The sequence below is a fragment of the Malus domestica genome, chromosome 15, assembly GCF_042453785.1.
Source record: "Malus domestica chromosome 15, GDT2T_hap1".
Classification (NCBI taxonomy): domain Eukaryota; kingdom Viridiplantae; phylum Streptophyta; class Magnoliopsida; order Rosales; family Rosaceae; genus Malus; species Malus domestica.
In genome coordinates this window covers 14,366,439-14,385,491 of record NC_091675.1, presented here as the reverse complement: position 1 = coordinate 14,385,491, position 19,053 = coordinate 14,366,439, and the positions used below count along the sequence as shown (strand labels likewise).

At 40.9% G+C, this 19,053-nt stretch overlaps 2 protein-coding genes across 2 annotated transcripts; one reads left to right on the top strand and one right to left on the bottom strand.

Annotated features, from left to right (window-relative positions):
• The first annotated feature begins 302 nt into the window (after positions 1-302).
• Positions 303-3,096, top strand: LOC103400491 (rho guanine nucleotide exchange factor 8). Its single transcript, XM_008339149.4, has 7 exons — positions 303-905; positions 1,026-1,142; positions 1,265-1,410; positions 1,512-1,586; positions 1,675-1,947; positions 2,035-2,355; positions 2,448-3,096. The coding sequence occupies exons 1-7, from the start codon at positions 620-622 to the stop codon at positions 2,829-2,831; spliced, it is 1,602 nt and encodes a 533-aa protein (XP_008337371.3). The 5' UTR covers positions 303-619; the 3' UTR covers positions 2,832-3,096.
• Positions 3,097-3,524: 428 nt separating this feature from the next.
• LOC103400492 (probable protein ABIL5) lies at positions 3,525-5,893 on the bottom strand. Its single transcript, XM_008339150.4, has 8 exons — positions 5,427-5,893; positions 4,879-4,961; positions 4,620-4,767; positions 4,417-4,516; positions 4,295-4,331; positions 4,049-4,185; positions 3,885-3,946; positions 3,525-3,782 (listed from the first exon to the last, which is right to left on the bottom strand). The coding sequence occupies exons 1-8, from the start codon at positions 5,598-5,600 to the stop codon at positions 3,693-3,695; spliced, it is 831 nt and encodes a 276-aa protein (XP_008337372.3). The 5' UTR covers positions 5,601-5,893; the 3' UTR covers positions 3,525-3,692.
• Between the last annotated feature and the right edge of the window lie 13,160 nt (positions 5,894-19,053).

The following is a 19,053-nucleotide window of genomic DNA, read 5'->3' as shown; positions in this document are numbered from 1 at the left end:
GTCAAAACGCGTAGATTGAGAGTATAGAAACTGTTAATCAAAATGGTCACCAATCCCTCTATAAAAACAAACTTTAAAAAAAACAAAAAAAAATTAATTAACCACCATTCATCCAAGAAACACAATCAGCCCCCCCCCCCCCAAAAAAAAAATCACTAATCTTAATTAAGACAACCCCAAGAAACACAAACACCATTAATCTTATTAATTCACCTTAATTACGTCAACCCTACATTTTGTTTTTGTTTCTCCAAAACTTATGCACCCCACGTTCTTTAGCTGCAGAAACAGAAAACTGCACTAATCACCTCTGCTTCTTTTTCCCAATCTCAACAAACTTTCGAAGTCGAAAAACAAAAGTTCCAAAAAACCCTTTTCATATCTTCTAACATCTCTCAATCCCTCTCTGTTGGGAGAGAAGAAAAACAAACTATCTCCCCTCAAAACCTCTCCTCCTTTCTCCCACACAACAACACCGTTGTTGTTGTTTGTTTCCCAAGAAAGGAAGGTGAAGAAATATTTCGAACTTTTTTATTTCTTCTTCCCAATAATCTCATCGGACTTTTAAGATTGTTGCTGTAACTTTAGATTGGATAATCTAAGGTCTTCGAGTTCCACAATGGTCCGAGCTTTTACATCCCAACAACAAACAATGCAGAAGACAAGATCTTTCCAGTTGAAACGAATGTTTGAGATTCCGAGACACCTTCAGAATTCGACCTTTGAGAATGGGCAGGACGGCGAGGGAGATAGGGATACCGCTCAGTTACTGAGTCCCAAGACCACACCAGAAGGCGGCCCGGTGGAGACACAAGGAATGTGGGGACCTAATCGCGATAAGGGTGTAGCTTCCGGTGCAGATGAAGGCGAAAAGATGAAGAGTCCTAAATCCAAGAGGCCTTCAGGTAAATATTTTGCTGCATATATACTTTTTACATGCTATATATATTTCTTGTCAGTTGTCAAAATGCTAGCTAGATGAAAGATCATCTGAATAATTTGTATGAATATTTTTGTGTGTTTAGATATGGAAATGATGAAGGAAAGGTTCTCTAAGTTGCTTTTGGGGGAAGATATGTCGGGTGGTGGAAAGGGCGTCTCTTCGGCGTTGGCTTTATCAAATGCCATAACCAATCTAGCAGGTATAAATTTATGCCTCATAGCAATTGCATTAATATATTTACAAATTAAAATACGAAATCCGAATGAGGGTAATTCTGATTCCGTGTTCTTTGCTTTCTCGTTTGTTTCCATGACAATGCAGCATCTGTTTTCGGAGAACAAAGGAAACTAGAGCCTATGTCTTCGGATGCAAAAGCACGGTGGATGAATGAAATAGGCTGGCTTTTATCTGTGACAGATCATATCGTTGAATTTGTCCCTTCGCAGCAGAATGGAACAAACATGGAGGTTTTAACTCCCTCTCACTTTTGTCTGTGCCATATATTTTCTCGTAGTTCAAAATTCCAAAACTTGCAGATTCTAATTTTTCTTTCTTTCTAATCTGATAGATAATGGTGACCCGGCAAAGAAATGATCTGCACATGAACGTTCCTGCCCTGCGCAAGCTTGATGCAATGCTTGTTGTAAGTACCTTCATTCCTTACCGACTTCCTGGTTTAGCTAGAGAATATCAGAATTATACACCTTTTGCTAATCGGTTATACAAAACAGGGTCACCTGGATAGCTTTGGAACCCCAAGTGAGTTCTGGTATGTGAAAAAAGGTGCCCAAGATTCTGAAAAGGATAATTCCCAGAGAAATGATGAGAAATGGTGGAAACCCAATGTTAAAGTTCCCCCCGAAGGGCTTTCAGATGAATGCCGAAGGTGGATGCAATCTCAGAAGGACGCTGTGAACCAAGTACTAAAAGCAGCGATGGCCATCAATGCGCAAGTGCTAGCCGAAATGGATATCCCCGAAAACTACATTGAATCCCTTCCCAAGGTATTGCACATAGCACTCTTACTAATTAGTCTCGAAGATTTTGTTTTCGTTATGAACAGAGCGGTTGACTTTATTTTCTTTTGACAGAACGGTAGGGCTAGCCTCGGTGATTCGATCTATAAGAGCATAACAGTGGACCACTTTGATCCTGTGGAGTTCTTTGACTCCATGGACTTGTCCACAGAGCACAAAGTTCTCGACCTAAAAGACAGGATCGAGGCCTCTATTGTGATTTGGAAGCAAAAGATGAACCACAAGAGTGGAAAGTCTTCGTGGAGTTCAGCCGTAAGCTTCGAGAAGAGGGAGCTCTTTGAAGAGAGAGTAGAGACCATCTTGCTCCTGTTGAAACAGAAATTCCCAGGAATCCCACAATCTGCACTTGACATAAGCAAAATTCAATTCAATATGGTAAAGAGCTAAACTCCAAACATATATTTGCTTCTTGTGTTTGTTAACTTGTTTTCAGATCTGATAACCGCGATTATTTCATTTCTATGCAGGATGTAGGGTACGCTATCCTAGAGAGCTATTCGAGGGTGATCGAAAGCTTGGCCTTCAAAATCATGTCCATGATTGAAGATGTGCTTTACGCTGATACTCAAGCTCGAAAATCATTATCAAACATGACACATTCAATGGATTCTAGGGAAGACGGAGACGCAACACCAACAAAGACACTGTTTGAGTTCATGGGGTGGAATGCTGAAACCGAAGAGAATGACATGGAGAAGGATAGCTCGGCGGGCAACAAGGAGAGCTACTTCAAAGAAGACAGTGAAAAGATTATGAGCAAACCTCCTGCTAGCATAAACACCAAGAGATTTTCATACTTGGAGAAGCTTGAGAAGTTGAGTGGTCTAAGAAGTCCAACGGCTCGGCATTGATCGGAAAATATTGAAGAATGTAGAGACGACAAAGGAGAGAGAGGGGCAGATAGACAGAGAGAAATACAGAAATACTTCCTAGGATGCTAACTTGTTAGTATTTCTAAGTAGTGTGCTTGTGCTTCCATCCTATTGAAGGATTGGGAAGTCTCTTGGAGTGTTTGTAATTAGTAGGGTTTTGATGCATTTGAGATTTGGGATGTGCTTTTTCTGATCTTTGCTGGTTTTTAGGAACAACAATAAATGTATTCTAGTTTTTCTCAAAGGCTCTATGATCTTGTTTCCTATTTTTCGTCCGATAAGTTCTGTTCTCGGATCTCAACTAGATTGTAGTTTTAGTTGGCTAAAGCATGTGCCTCCCCCTCTGCAACCAAGTTTGAATCCTCACTCTCGTAGTTTAAATTAGACTATCACTCGAATAAAACTAAAAATGTCACAACTAGACCATAAAAATAAAACATCACCACAAGAACCGCCCCTGCTTTGCTGCCAACCCTTTTCCGGTTGGTGGCAAGAGTCAGACAGAGTCTCCCAGTGAAGAAAAACCTTGTGAGATCGAAATGCCGAATGCTTACCAACCAATGCACTCTTCTATGCGAAATTGGCAATGTTGGAGTTAATCCCGTATTGAAAACGTGCTTCCGGATATTGGTGCTTGGTTTGCATTCAGTTTAAATTTTATGCAACCGAAAGGACATAAACTTTGCAGATACAACTCACTATGTAAAATGCAATTTCATTTACACAACCATAACAATCATCCTTAACTACTGAAAAAGAAGAAAGAAGCTTCGGGATAATCTATTGCTATTAGCAAGAGGTCAGATCTACACTGTGGTACAAATAGCTGCTTCTCTTTTTTCATACCATTCTTTTCGCTCGTCTGATGAGCGACAAGATGTCATTACCGTGCCCAGATTTCTTGAGGCGTCCATTATTCTTCCGAGCTTCCTGCAAGACAACACAAGAGACATGCTATAATGGAAGAAGTAGGAGACGAATTAATTGTAGAAATTGTAATGTAACACACTTTTACGTGTGTGCAAAACTCACCTGGAAATGAAAGGTAAGATTTGGGCCTCTAGACAGGATTGAGAGGCCATCACGAACCGGAGCTGCAGTAAAACAAATCGATGTTAAACATTGAGAATGGGTCATTATATATGCTAATTTATGTTAAATATATATAGTTCATAAAACTATAGAGATCATGTTACCTAAAGCTGAATTGTTTTCGCCCTTGGACAAAGACGGTTTGTGAGACGGTGTGTACAAGAAAAGCGGCATTGCTACATCTCGGTCAGATTCTTGCTTGTCAATGGTTTTATGAGAGGCTGCGTTTCTAGGAATATCCCTGCATAGATCAAATTCATCAAATTCAAAATTTCTTTTGAATGCACAATATCCTGCAGCCAAATAATCTAAAAAAAATTCAATGAAATTATAAAGACAAAAAACTTTACCTCGAATCTTCATTGGGTTTCTCAGCTTCTCTGGTAGCTGATCGCAAAACAAAGAATTAGAAAGTGGGAAAAGTGGAGTTTATGAACATGTTTGCAAGTAGTACAGCAGTTTCGGATTTTACGTGCAGATAAAAAACGTGCATTATGCCGCGGGATAATCTCCCTCCATCGGACTCTAGGCAGGGCAAACTTGTGGCTGTATTGTTCACATAAGAACATCCTCTGACCACAAAGCAAAGTTTACTGTTAGTGGTTAATGCAATTACGAAATAAATGTATTAACTAACATAAGCTAGCTAGATTAATGTAATAAGGTGGTGACAACTTGTTTGAGGCAATCAATTCGAATCTCAGCCTCCGAAAATGCGTTAGCTTCGGAAACGATGCCGTTGATGTTGGCGGAAACGCATCCGAGATGATCAACAACAGTCACCACAGCTCTGCAGATATACTCTTTGGTGTTTTCCATCACTCTGAAAAATTAAAATAAATAGATAAAATGTTGGATTCTTGTTCATGGGGTGAGGGCTAAAATGGTCATTATGTGGAGATATTTGGAAATTAGGTTTGTTTAGAGGACTCACACTTTCTTTTCTTTGGTGTTCAAGAAGGTTGATTCACAGTAGTCAGCAGCATAGTGAAGTTGAGAGCGCAGGTCTCTCAGTTCCTTCAACACACAAACAAAAACAATTCAGTAAATTTGAAAAAACACCCCGACAACTATAAGTTGGTGCCCTTCTCTCGTTACAATGTTGGTTTTTTATTTTCTAGAGTATAGAGTTTGACGTGTTTATCTTTGAAGTTCAATGTTATCAAAAGCTTACATGCGACAAACATTTTGTCCTCCATGTTAAAATAATACAAAAGCCAAAAAGAAATATAGACAATAATTATAGGTTATATTTGATAAACATTTTGTTTTTCGTCTGAAAAAAAAAATTAAAGAGAATGCATTAAAGAAAAACTTGGGAGTGAATATACTTAAAATTGTTTTCGGTTTTTAGTTTTTGTTTTGTGTACTATTTCACAAACATTTCTTCCACATCCCTGACATCATTCTTCCTCCGCCACTAAAAACTTGAAACAAAATACAAAATGGTTATAGTTTTAAAGTAGAGTTCAGAAAACGTACCTGAAGAGAGTTATGAAAGCTTCCAATGTCCTTAGACTTTGCTTCTGCATCTTGCCCTGAGGAGGGTTTAGAGATGTTCTGCATCTTCTCCTCCATGTTTGGAACGTCCTTAGACTCTGCTTCTGCATCTTGCCCCGAGGAGGGTTTAGAGTTGTTCTGCATCTTCTCATCCATGCCTGGAACTTGGGAACTTAGAGGATGATATAATGGGGGGTGGGGGTAGGTTTTGTTTTGAGCAAAGAAAGAGGCGGAGAATTGTGACTATTCAGGCTCGTGATATGTAGAGATGATGAGAGAGAGAGAGAGAGAGAGAGAGAGAGAGAGAGAGAGAGAGAGAGAGTGAGTGAGCGAGTGAGTGAGAGATTCTCGAAGGCACGATCAGCAGCATCAGTGCTATCAAGAAAGAGAAAGATGACAAAAGCTCGGTTTTCAGCCCGTGATTTTGTGTTCGTTTACCATCTTCTTCTGTTTATCTCGTATTTAAAATAAAAAAGCTAAAAAGCTAAAAAGGTGCTAGTGACTGACAAGTGAATCAAGGGTACGATTGCCATGTGCTTTATATTTAAGAGAATATTTTTACTCATCATCTTTAAGTGATGGTGATGTTTACCACTCTATTTATTATTGTTAAATAAGTTTAAATTTTGAGATATATATGTTTGGGTTAATATTTGAACATTGGACTTGAATGAGGGAAAGCCCAAATATGGCAATTAAAAGAGGACTTGCCCGAAGTCCAGCATCAAACCCATAAGCAAATTGAGGCTTTCTCAGCTAAGAGACACATGCCATGTGTCTATAATTGAAGTGACAAGTGATGGAGACTAATCTACTATCAGCCAAAAAACACTTTCCAGTGACATTTCTAGTAAAAAAGCTGATGACTCACTACCCTCCAAGTACTTTCGAGCAAGAACAAAAGCTACAGCAATCGGGCTATAAAAGGAAGAAGAGACAACGGGGACAAACACACCCAATCAATCAAACAAACAAACATACAAACTCCGCTTTTAAACCAAATTTGCATCTAAAAGCTGAAATCAACCCATATTCAATCTTTTTTAGCAATAGTTCTCTGAAAAAGCTATCTCTTATCTAGTATAAAAGCTCTGGTATCTCCCTCAATGGTGTAGTATCGATTCCCTTGTGTAAACTTGTTTACCATCGATCCCTTTTTAGCATATAAACCTTGTAAATACAAAGAGAAGTGACTGCAAGAAGTTCAACCTTGCCAGACAATGTGAAATCTTGCCTAAAACTCTTTGTTTGTTTTCTAGATTAGTAAATCTATTGCTTAATGTTTTCTCCAGCATGTATTCAAGTCATTTCACTTATTTTTCTATTTTAAAGAGTCTCATTTGCATCTGGATCCAGTTAGTTTAATGGATATGTTTTCATTAAAGGTGTTGATGTACAAAATTAGTGAGGACTTTGGTATAACAGAAAGTGTTAAGTTTGTGACATTCGCTAAATTGCTCCGGTCACTAGTGTGGATAAGTATGTAAATGGATAGAGACAAGGAAGCAAACACAAGATGTACGTGGTTCACCCAGATTGGCTACGTCTACGGAGTAGAAGAGTTCTCATTAATTGTGAAGGGTTTACACAAGTACATAGGTTCAAGCTCTCCTTTAGTGAGTACTAGTGAATGATTTAGTACAAATGACATTTAGAAATATTGTGAGAGAATGATCTATATTTATAGAATAGAGTTTCTAGTTTCATTCTGACATTGACACATGTCGTGTTGTGATTAGCTTATGATGTTGACATGTGTCGCGCTATGATTGGCTTTTGATGTCGATACGTGTCGCACTGTGATTGGCCTCCTGGTTGGAAGGAAACTCTTCTGAGTCCTTGATGGTATAACGTTGATCGGTGCTCAGTAGTTTCGGGATTGGTCAAGTATGGTACAAACAGTGCTCTCCTAAGTTCCTGAGTGAGGGAAGCTCATCGATTGGGGACTTGCAAGATCCAAGCCATTGAGTAATCACAAAACTTCTAAGTACCGAAGTGTGGTATCATTTTCACTTGCCTTATCTGTCTCATATGTAGATGTGGCATCTTCTCTGGAAGTACTTTTCCTCCATCCAGGGGTGGTATCTTTAACCGATGAAAATGCAAAAGGTAATGTATCAATTTTACTTGAAGCTTACTTGTAGTTTCGGTCTTGGTCAAGTGCGATACAAACCCTATAGTAGGAGTCCCCCAAGTCGTCGAGTTAGGATATTTGCTGAATGAGGTAATAGATAAGGTAAGCAATCAGACTTCCAAGCAAGCAACCTGGATCGGAGGTTCGACTTTAGCTCCCGGTTGATTGTTCTCATTCTCCTTGTGTCGTAAATAGCAACAAGGATAAGGAGAAGCAAATGGAGAAGAGATGCTATGAGATACTTTTGCTTTTGAAGAAGTAACTTTCCACATGCTTATTCTTAAACTGGGCTGGAGGGTTTTTTGGTTTCCTTCAGAGTATAAGGCCGACTTAAGAATTTGAGGGTCATAACAAGTTTATCAAATCTAGAGTATATTCGACCCTAATGATATGTGATACTTTTACTGTTGACAAAGTAGTGGATGTATCGGCACATGTTCTGTTACGCTTGTCTCCACATGCTTCCTTATATCATTCTTACTTGCCCTATCTGTTCTTCAGGCAGATGTGGTATCTTATCTAGAAGCATAAGATGTTGAAGATAAGTACTCGAGAACAATGCCAGCTAAGTAATCAGGCAAGGGGTTCCAGGCAGTCAGTTCCTGACTGGAAGCTTGATTCCAAGTGCTGACTGATTACTCTCTTTCTCATTGTCTTGCTAGTAAGAACAAGGCTAAAAGAAAAGACAAGGAAAAAGCATTATATGGGATACTCTTGCTTTTAACCCTAATGATATGAGATATTCTTGCTCTGGTGTGGCTTGTTTGTAGAGGTATTATTGGGGGAAAAAAAAGCTGAGTATTTCGAGAAACTCTGCTGAGAGTGTCATCTCGGATGTGAAGAAAAGTTGAGCATTTTTTTTATTTGCAGGTATGCCTGGCTGTGGAGGATGAAGATCGACATATATAGGAATTGTCTCAACAACGAGTGGTAACGATATTCCTTTACCCTTCTCGGTCATAGCAATGTAGTGGGAGCTGCAAGATTCACGTGTTTTAACTTTGTCAGAGCACTTTGAAAAAGTGGTATGCGGTATCTGAAAAGCTAATGTTGCGTGTGAATATTGCAGACAAGCTTTATCCAAGGAAATCTAGCTTTCGAAGTTCGGAGAGCGGTGCCTCTTCGATTTTTGAACAAGCAATCATATCAGGGATCTGGCTCTCAAGATTCGAAGAACGCTGTCTCTTCGATTTTTAAGAAAGCAATCATGTTGGGAGTCTGGCTCTTGAGATTCGGAAAGTGGTGCCTCTTCGATTTTTTAGCAAGTAATACTGTTGGGAGTCTGGCTCTCGAGATTCGGAGAGATGTGCCTCTTCGATTTTTGAGCAAGTAATCCTGTTGGGAGTTTGGCTTTTGAGATTCGGAGGGCGGTGCCTCTTCGATTTTTGAGCAAGTAATCATGTTGAGAGTGTTTTCTCGAATGTGAGTAAAGGTTGGGCATTTTTGCCAGTCTGCCTTGCCACGGAGCACGGATGTTGACACACATTGGGACTTTCTAGTTATCAAGCAGTGGTGCTGTTCCTTTACCCTTGTGGGTAATAGTAGGGTAGTTGGATCTTCAAAATTTATGTGTCTAAACATTGTCAAAGATCTTTGGCAAAGTTATCTGTGGTACCCGAGGAGCTGATGTTACGTGTGAGGATTGTCGACATATTTTACTTAGGAAAATCTGCTTCTCGAAATCTGGAGAGTGGTGCCTCTTTGATTTTTGAACCAACGGCCCTGTTGCCCTTTCTTTTATAGGGGCACCAATTGTGTGTAAGAAGTACATTCAGAGAGTTATTGCTTGTAGGAATTTTCCCCTTATTTTTGTACTTCAGAGATTTATTACACCTCATTTCTCCTTCATCATTTTTGAGAATGTATGGCCCATCCGACCGTCGTTTTGACTTGAACTTTGGTGAAGAGGCAGCCATGCCCTCTCAAGACAACATATGGCGCTCATCCTTCTTATCCTCTACTGGTCCTCTTACCGTTGGGGACTCTGTGATAAAGAATGATATGACAGTTGCGGTGGTGGCCAGAAACCTTCTCACTCCCAAAGATAATAAACTATTTTCCAAACGGTCTGATGAATTGGCTGTTAAGGATTATCTGGCTCTCAGTGTTCAGTATGCAGGTTCTGTGTCTAATATGGCCTAACGCCTATTTGCTCGAATATACCAAGTTGAATCATTGGCGGCTGAAGTGATAAGTCTCAAACAGGAGATCAGAGGGCTCAAGCATGAGAATAAACAGTTGCACAGGCTTGCACATGACTATGCTACAAACATAAAGAAGAAGCTTGACCAGCTACAGGAATCTGATGGTCAGATTTTACATGATCATCAGAGGTTTGTGGGTTTGTTCCAAAAGCATTTATTCATTTCGTCTTTTGGGGCTGTACCGCGTAATGAAGCTCCAAATGATGAACCTTCGGTGCCTTCTCCTTCTAGGGTTCTGCCTAGTACTGAGGCTAAGAATAATCACCCTCTGGTGCCTCCTCTTTCTGGGGCTCTGCAGACTGATGAGATTTCTTCTGAGCAACCTTTGTGAAGGCTCCCTCTTGTTTGTTTATTTTGATTCATGTATATGTACATATTTGTAACTTAGCGGAGATATCAATAAACAAGCTTTGCTTCATTTCAACGTATTGTGTTAAATCCATCAAGGCATTCTTCACTAAGTTCTTTGAGTTTTTTCTTTTGTTGAAGCTTGTATGTTGAAGCTTTGTGAGTGAAGCATGTATGTTGAGGTAGTACTCCCTTAATTTCCCGAGTGAGGAAAACTTTTCGGTTGGAGACCTGAAAAATCCAAGTCACTGAGTGGTCGTGAGACTTCCGAGTATCAAGATGCAGAGCATATGGTAGGAGTCCCCCAAGTCTTCGGTCAAGGGAGTTGACAAATGAGGCATTTCCTTTTTTAGTGATAACCCAAAACTCCTCATTCATATATATTTGTTATGAAAGTTGTTAGGCCCAAAGAAGATGAGGCCTAGGCAATTTTTTTTTTTCGAATTTTCGAATTTTTGAATTTTTGAATTTTCGAAATATATATATATATATATATATATATATATATATATATATTTAAGCTTTGTAGGTGAAGCTTTGAGGTTCAAGCTTTGTTGAGTACCATGACTTGATTTTGCTTCACACTATCTTGATCAAGATAGTGTGAAGCTTTTATAGGTGAAGCTTTTGTGTTGAAACTTTGTAGGTGAAGCTTTTGTTGGTGAAACTTTTGTGAGTGAAGATTTTGTAGGTAAACCTTTTGTGGTGGGTGAAACTTTTGTAGGTGAAGCTTTTGTGGTGGGTGAAGTTTTTGTGGGTGAAGCTTTTGTAGGTGAAGCTTTTGTGGTGGGTGAAGCTTTTATGGGTGAAGCTTTTATGGGTGAAGCTTTTGTGTTGAAGCTTTGTAGGTGAAGCTTTGGAGGTGAAGCTTTGTAAATGAAGCTTTTGTTGGTGAAGCTTTGAAGTTGAAGCTTTGTAGGTGAAACTTTGGAGTTGAAGCTTTTGAGAATCTGTAGTTGTCCTCCATTGATGAAGCTTTTGTTAGTGAAGCTTTTATGGTGAAGCTTTGTTGGGTACCATGAATTGATTTTGTTTCACACTATCTTGATCAAGATAGTGTGAAGCTTTTGAGAATTTGTAGTTGTCCTTCATTGATGAAGCTTTGTTGAATTTCCTTTTTTTTTTTGTGGAAAACTAGAAATTTGTTGAATTTCCCAATTTTATTATTATTATTTTTTGGAAACTAGAAATTTGAAAATGTGGGAGAGACAACATATACAAATTTTGCTTCCACACTGTTGAGCAAGAGATTGTGATGCAAGCCACACCTTGTAGTAGTCGAAGGTTTGGACGAACCATATAAATTGAATTTGTTTCGAATAGTCTTGATCAAGAGTGTGTGAAGCTTTCTACGAGTTGTAGTTGCCCTTCATTGATGAAGCTTTCGTTGGCACCATAAATTGGTTTTACTTCACACTGTCTTGATCAAGAGTGTGTGAAGCTTTTGAGAATTGTGGTTGCATTCCATTGATGAAGCTCTTGTTGGCACCATAAATTGGTTTTGCTTCACACTGTCTTGATCAATAGTGTGTGAAGCTTTTGAGAATTGTGGTTGAACTCCTTTGATGAAGCTTTTGTTGGCAACATAAATTGGTTTTGCTTCACACTGTCTTGATCAAGAGTGTGTGAAGCTTTTGAGAATTGTGGTTGCCCTCTATTGATGAAGCTCTTGTTGGCACCATAAATTGGTTTTGTTTCACACTGTCTTGATCAAGAGTGTGTGAAGCTTTTGAGAATTGTGGTTGAACTCTTTTGATGAAGCTCTTGTTGGCACTATAAATTGGTTTTGCTTCACACTGTCTTGATCAAGAGTGTGTGAAGCTTTCTATGAGTTGTAGTGTTTGCATTGTTATAGAGGGGAAATATCTGAAGCAGATGCAAGAGGGCTGAATAGCTTGATCTTCGTATGCCATGCACTGAAGTTCTTGTTGGCTTGCAATAAGACTTTGTTGGTGACTATAACTATTGTTGGGCATAAGTGTTCTCCTAGTTGAGTTGTTAAACTTGAGGGTTTTTTATTATTTGTGAATGCTAGGAGTTCACATGTACAAGTTGTACCACTTGTTTTCGGGTAGGTGGAATGAATGGTGAGTTGCTTTCATGGGTTGTACATTTCATCATTTGGTTGTACATTTCATCACTTGGTTGGTGGCTTGAAGGAGAGTACATGTTGTACATTTCATCACCTGGTTGGTGGCATGAAGATGAGTTCCTTCTTCACATTTCATCGCCTGGTTGGTGAGAATAAGGGCAAGGTGTCGAGGCACATTGTAGCAAGTGTCGAATGACACAAAGTATGTTGAACCATTTAGAAGCACAGTTGGCTTATGTATGAATGTGTTGGAATGTATGATTGAACGAATATACTGTGAAGCTGTTCGTTTATTTGTATAGTCTTGTTGACATAGACTTTGTTTCATGTTGGAAGCATTCATGTTGAAGCTTTGAACCCAAGTGTTTCATTGCTAGGAATGTAAGAGGATTATGACCGAGTTGTCTAAATCACCTCTTTATTGAATTCATGCCAAATAGTCTTCGTTATATAGGATGCCGAATGGCTGAAGCTTAACACTTGTACAATGTGAGTTTACTTGTAATAGTACTTCAAGTGATCAGCGTTCCATAGATGGCCAATGGTCTTGCCATCGAAGCTTATAAGCTTGTAGGAGCCAAGGCGACTGATGCCAACAACTTCAAACGGTCTATTCCAGTTTAGACTAAGTGTTCCTTCACTCGGGACTCTGTCGCAGAGTAATCATTTCTTCAATACCCAGTCCCCACTTTGAAAGAACGAGGTTTGACCATTGAGTCATAGTAGTTGGAGATGCGCTGCTTGTAGGCGACATTCCTCAAGTGAGTCTGGTTTCTGTGTTCCTCGACTAGATCTAAGTTGAGGGTAAGTTGTTTGTCATTTTCGCTTTGCACGTAGTTCTGGACTCGAAATGTTGCTTGCTCAAGCTCAACTAGGACAACTGCCTCTGTACCAAAGATAAGTGAGAATGAGGTTTCTCCTGTTGATGTTCGATACGAAGTGCGGTATAACCAAAGAACTTGGGGTACAAATTCTGGCCAACAACCTTTAGCCTTGTCCAAGCTGGTTTTCAAAGTTCGCTTAATTATTTTGTTAATGGCTTCAACTTGTCCATTAGACTGGGGATGAACTAGGGAGGCAAAACATAAGTTGATGTTGAACTTACAGCAGAACATCCTGAACTTATTATTGTTGAACTGTCGCCCGTTGTCAGTGACTATCGCATTGGGAATGCCGAATCTATAAAGGATGTTCTTCCTTACGAAGTCTTCTATTTTTGTCTCAATAATGGTTTCCAAGGGTTATACTTTAGCCCACTTTGTGAAGTAGTCAACTGCAACGATTGCATAGCGGACCTTACCCTTTTCTGCAGGCATTGGACTGATTAAATCAAGTCCCCATTGGGCGAAGGGCCAATGGGTGATCATAGGAATAGTTGCGTAGCGTTGACACTTATCACATGAGCGAGATATTCTGATGACATCTTGATGGAGTGTTGGCCAGTAATATCCTTGGTGAAAAGCCTTGTGTGCTAAGGATCGAGATCCAATATGATCTCCGCAGACTCCTTCATGTATTTCTCGAAGGACAATTTCCGCCTCTGCGGGTGTAAGGCATCTTAGGTATGGTAGGTTAAAACCCCGCTTGTAGAGTTGGTCATTAATGAACAAGTTACGGGTAGCCTTGTATTAAATCTGCTTAGCTTGGACTTTGTCATTTTGAAGGGTGCCATGAGCAAGGAATCTATAAATCTGGGTAATCCAACTATCCCCTTGTTGTAAGTTGCACACTTCCGCATCCATGGTGCTTGGTGCTGCCAACAATTCGACCTGAATTTTTCTCCCAATCTTGTCTTCCATCGCTGAGTCGAGGTGAGTCAAAGCATCTGCATGACTGTTTGCCGCTCGAGGAATTTGGGTGATTTGGTAGTGGAAATGCTTGAGCAACAATTGTGTTTGTGCCAAATATGCTGCCATTGAGCTATCCTTAGCGTCAAAGTTGATGGTGACCTGGTTAACCACCAATTGGGAGTCACTGAAGATATCAATTTGTTTAACCCCAAGGTGTTTAGCTAAACGTAAGCCTACTAGGAGGGCTTCATATTCAGTCTTATTATTCGACGCCTTGAATTTGAAACGAATAGCATACTCCATCGCCACTTTGTCAGGGGTCGTAAGGACTAATCATGCTTCACAACCCTGTTGGTTGGACGAGCCATCAACATATAGATTCCATGTTGGGGTTGTTGGTTCTATTTTTTTAGCTTCTGAGGGTAATGAAACCACTTCTTTAGGCATAGAAACAATGTCAACAGGATATGTGAAGTCGGCGATGAAGTCTGCAATTGCTTGTCCATTCTCAGCTGGCTTTCGTTGGTAGGAGATGTCAAACTCACCCAATGTTATCGCCCATTTTATCATTCACCCCAAAGTGTCAGAACTTTGAAGTATCTGTCGAAGAGGATGATTGGTGAGCACGATGATGGAGTGTGCTTGGAAGTAAGGGCGAAGTTTTCGAGCAGGCATGGCCGATGCTATAGCCAATTTCTTAATGTTGGAATATCGTGTCTCTGCATCTTGTAAGGCCTTGTTAGCATAGTAGACAAGCCGTTGGACATTACCATCATTTCGAATGAGAACGGAACTTACTGCTGAAGCTGATATCGACAGATAGATAATGAGAGTGTCGCCAATCTCAGGTTTGGAGAGCAGATGGGCTTTACTCATGTAGTCTTTGAGGTTCTTGAATGCCTCGGCACATTTATCAATCCATGTAATGTACTTCTTACTTCCCTTAAGTGCTTTGAAGAAAGAAGCACATCCGTCTGTGGCCTTAGAGGTGAACCTAGTTAAGGCTGCTACCTTGCCAGTAAGGCTCTGGATGTCTTTTGAAGTTATCGGTTCCTTCATGTCGATGATTGCTTTGATCTTCTCGGGATTAGCCTTAATGCCTCGTTGGCTTATCATGAAGCCTAAGAATTTACCAGAGCCTACGCCGAAAGCACATTTGTTGGGGTTCAACCTCATTCGATACCTCTTCAGAATGGTGAAAGTTTCAGATAGGTTAGCAATGTGTTGGTCATCATGTTTGCTTTTGACTAGCATATCATCAACGTAAATTTCTATGCTCTTCCCAATCTATTCGGCGAACATTGAATTAACTAGTCTCTGATAAGTCGATCCTACATTCTTTAGGCCGAATGGCATGACTTTATAGCAATATAGTCCCCTATCAGTAGTGAAGGCTGTGTGTTCTTAGTTTGAAGGGTTCATAAGGATTTGGTTGTATCCTGAGTAAGCATTTATGAAGCTCAGGAGTTCACACCCTGCCGTAGAGTCTATAAGTTTGTCAATGAGAGGAAAAGGAAAGCTATCATTCGGGCATCCTTTGTTTAGGTCGGTGTAGTCGACACACATTCTCCACAAGACCTTTTGGAGCAAGAGACTTTCTTTGGTCGGATTTTTCTTAACAATGACCACATTTGCTACCCATGTTGGGTAATTGACTTCACGGACGAAGCCTATGCCTTTGAGTTTTTCAACTTCTACCTTCATTGCTTCGTATCGTTCAGCGTTATAAGATCTTCGCTTCTGTCTCACCGGCTTGGTATTGGGGTCAATACTCAAGCGATGACATATGATATCGGGAGAGATGCCTGGCATGTCCTCGTATGACCAGGCGAAGACCTCAGTGTTCTCTTGCAAAAAAGAGGTCAATGCCAATCGAATGGGTGGTGACAAGGTGGTGTCAATCTTCACCATGCGATCTGGATAATCTTTTGATATAGAAACCTTCTCCAGCTCTTCAGCAGGTTGTGCTTGCTGGGTGAAAGAGTCATCTCGAGGATCATCGGGTTGACTGTTGCCACCGTGAAGATCCAAGTTGGCTTCGTCCGGATTTGTCTTTATGACTTAGTCATCTATAGAAAAGGTTTCCTTGGGCACATGCAAGTGTTGTTGCTTGACCGAAGTGTTGTAACATGACTGTGCACTAAGTTGATCTCCTCTGATGTAACCATTGCCATATGGGGTTGGAAATTTCATCAACAACATATATATGGATATCATGGCCTTGAGATCATTGATGCATGTGCGTCCAACGATGACATTTTATGCCGTTGGGCAATCAACTACCAGGAAGTTAATGGTAATGGTAGTTGTGTAAGGGCATGTACCAATGGTGAAAGGTAAGTGTATGATCCCTATAGGTTGCACGATATCACCAGAGAAGCTTATCATAGGAGAAATCGAGCGATCGAGCAAGTGTTCAGCTACATTAAGCGCCCTGAAAACTTCAGCAAACATGATATTGACCGAAGCCCCCATGTCTACTAGGATTCGTCTTACTTCAAAGTTGGCTATGTGAATCTCCACGATCAGTGGGTCGTTGTGAGGGTAGATGATACCTCTTTCTTCCTCAGGGTAGAAACATATTGGATCCTAGTTAGGCTTTTAATACTTGCCTCCTCTGATGTTTTCCACGTGAAACACTTGGTAGCCAAGCCTTAAAGCTCGTTCGCTGTTTTTCATGGCCCTATTGGAAGATTCAAATATGGGTGTGTCGCCGCTTATGGAATATATCACATTCACTTGGCGTTGGTTACGGTTATCCTTTGAAGAGTGAATGAGGAATCGATCAATTTTTCCTTTATGTGCCAAAGCTTCAATATGTTCCTGAAGGGTGATACATTTCTCACCGTCATGGCCGTTATGCTCATAGTAGCAGCAAAACGTGCTCGTGTTCTTCGTGGGCTTATAACCCGACTGCCTCAGCATTGGCTTCGGTATCAGGTGTGTTATGCTGGGGTAAATGGCCACGCATGTGGCATTCAAAGGTGTGTATGTCTCATACCTCGGGGTAGGGTCTGTCTTGACACGTGTTTGGCCCACTGTGTTGACTGCCTGGGAGCGGGCATTATCGTGGCGATACCCTTGGTTATCACGATAGTGTCCCTTACTCATTTTACTAAAATGTGACTGGTGAGGATGAAAATCTTTCCTTTTGCCCTGAGATTGATATGTCTGTTGACTTGGCGAAGTATTAAGTAAGGCAGGGGAAGACACCGCTGCCGTTTGGAAGGTCGAGGTCTTCTCATTTGGTTGGATCTGGCTTCCACTCCCTACTTGCTGATAAAGGGTGGCTATGCGGGGTTTCCCTTGATATGTCCTTGCCTCGGCGGAGGCATGGTTGTAAGTATGTGCCATCACCTCAGAGTAAGTCTTCCAAGTGTTGGCATTGATCATGTACTTGAAGAAACAATCACGTAGGCCTGTCGTAAAGGCATTGAGGGCAATCTTGTCATCTGCCTCAGCGCAGCGAGAATACTCATGGCTGAAGTGACCAGCATACTCTGGTATTGACTCGTCCGGCTTCTGGCGAATAGTGTACAAGTCATTTGCAGAATGCAAGCAATCAGTATGAAAGATATGTTGAGAGACAAACAGTTTCCTCAGTTCCTCAAATGAGTCTACTGTCTCAAGTGGAAGATGAAAATACCAGTTTAGAGCTCCGCCAGAGAGGGTGGAGGGGAAAAGAAGACATCGTTCTTCGTCGGTGTGCATCCGGTATGCCATGGTGGACTCAAAAAAGTTAAGGTGTTCAATCGGGTCCTCATTTCTAGTATAGAGTTGCAAGTCAAGCTTCTGCTTTGTCTTTGCTTGGAGGGGGTGTCGAGGATCCTCCTTGTAAGGGGGCCAGGCCTAGGTTGGTTCCAATCAGGTATCTCAGCTTGTCATTCGGCCTTCAACTTGTTTACTTCCTTAAGGAGTTGTAAGACAAGAGGGTCCTGAGTGGAGTTATGTACCACTGAAGCTTTCTTTCGTAAATCTTCATCTCCTCTTGGAAGTAGGAAGGTTTGATCAAGAGCATGTGATTTTTCCCTGGACTCGCCGCACTGACTTTCAAGGTATGTCTGTCGGAACATCTCTGAGTCTTCCATACCTTCGTGTTCCTCTAAGACTTGTTTCCCCTTCCCTAAATTGGTAGCTGGCCTGAGACATGGGAGGGGACCGAGTCTTTCAAAGACCCTTGGGTCATTGATCTTCAAGCTTACATGGATGAGATTGTCTTAACGTTGCTTTAGGAAGTGTCGACAGTCGCGAAAGACGGCTTTTGATCTTTCCACTCCTTCTGTAAAGATGTGCCTTCCTCCACTCCTCCTACTTCGGGTCGAAGCAGCTGGGTTGAGAGAAGTCTCATGTTGGTCGCCATTTCAATGAGTAGCTCGCTCCTCAACAAGGATACCCATGTCGAGGGCAAATGACCCTCCGTGTTGGAGGGCACCCAGTTGATAGTTCACTTCCACATGGGTGATGAGCTAGTGTGTTTTAGTATATCTAGCCTCGTGGAGCATCTTGAAGACCTTCTCATACTACTCTTGAAGGATCTCATTCTTCATTGCTATCTTGTTATTCTGAGCCTCTAGCTCATCGACTTTAGCCTAAAGAGCAAACATCTTTTGCTCATTCTTTCGTTGTTTCGCACCAGGTGCAAGAGGGGTGTTATTCTGTGTGTTGTGGCTTCCTTCGCTCCCCATGTTGGAAAGGGATGCCTGGTCAAAAGATAGTGTACGAATGGTGGAAACTAGCTTAACAAAGCTGAAGAGAATGGGAATAAGTGTCATTCCCACAGACGGTGCCAAATGTTGATGCACAAAATCAATGAAGACTTTGGTACAACAGAAAGTGTTAAGTTTGTGACCTTCGCTAGATTGCTCCGGTCACTAGTGTGGATAAGTATGTAAATGGATAGAGACAAGGAAACAAACACAAGATGTACGTGGTTCACCCAGATTGGCTACGTCCACGAAGTAGATGAGTTCTCATTAATTGTGAAGGGTTTACACAAGTACATAGGTTCAAGCTCTCCTTTAGTGAGTACTAGTGAATGATT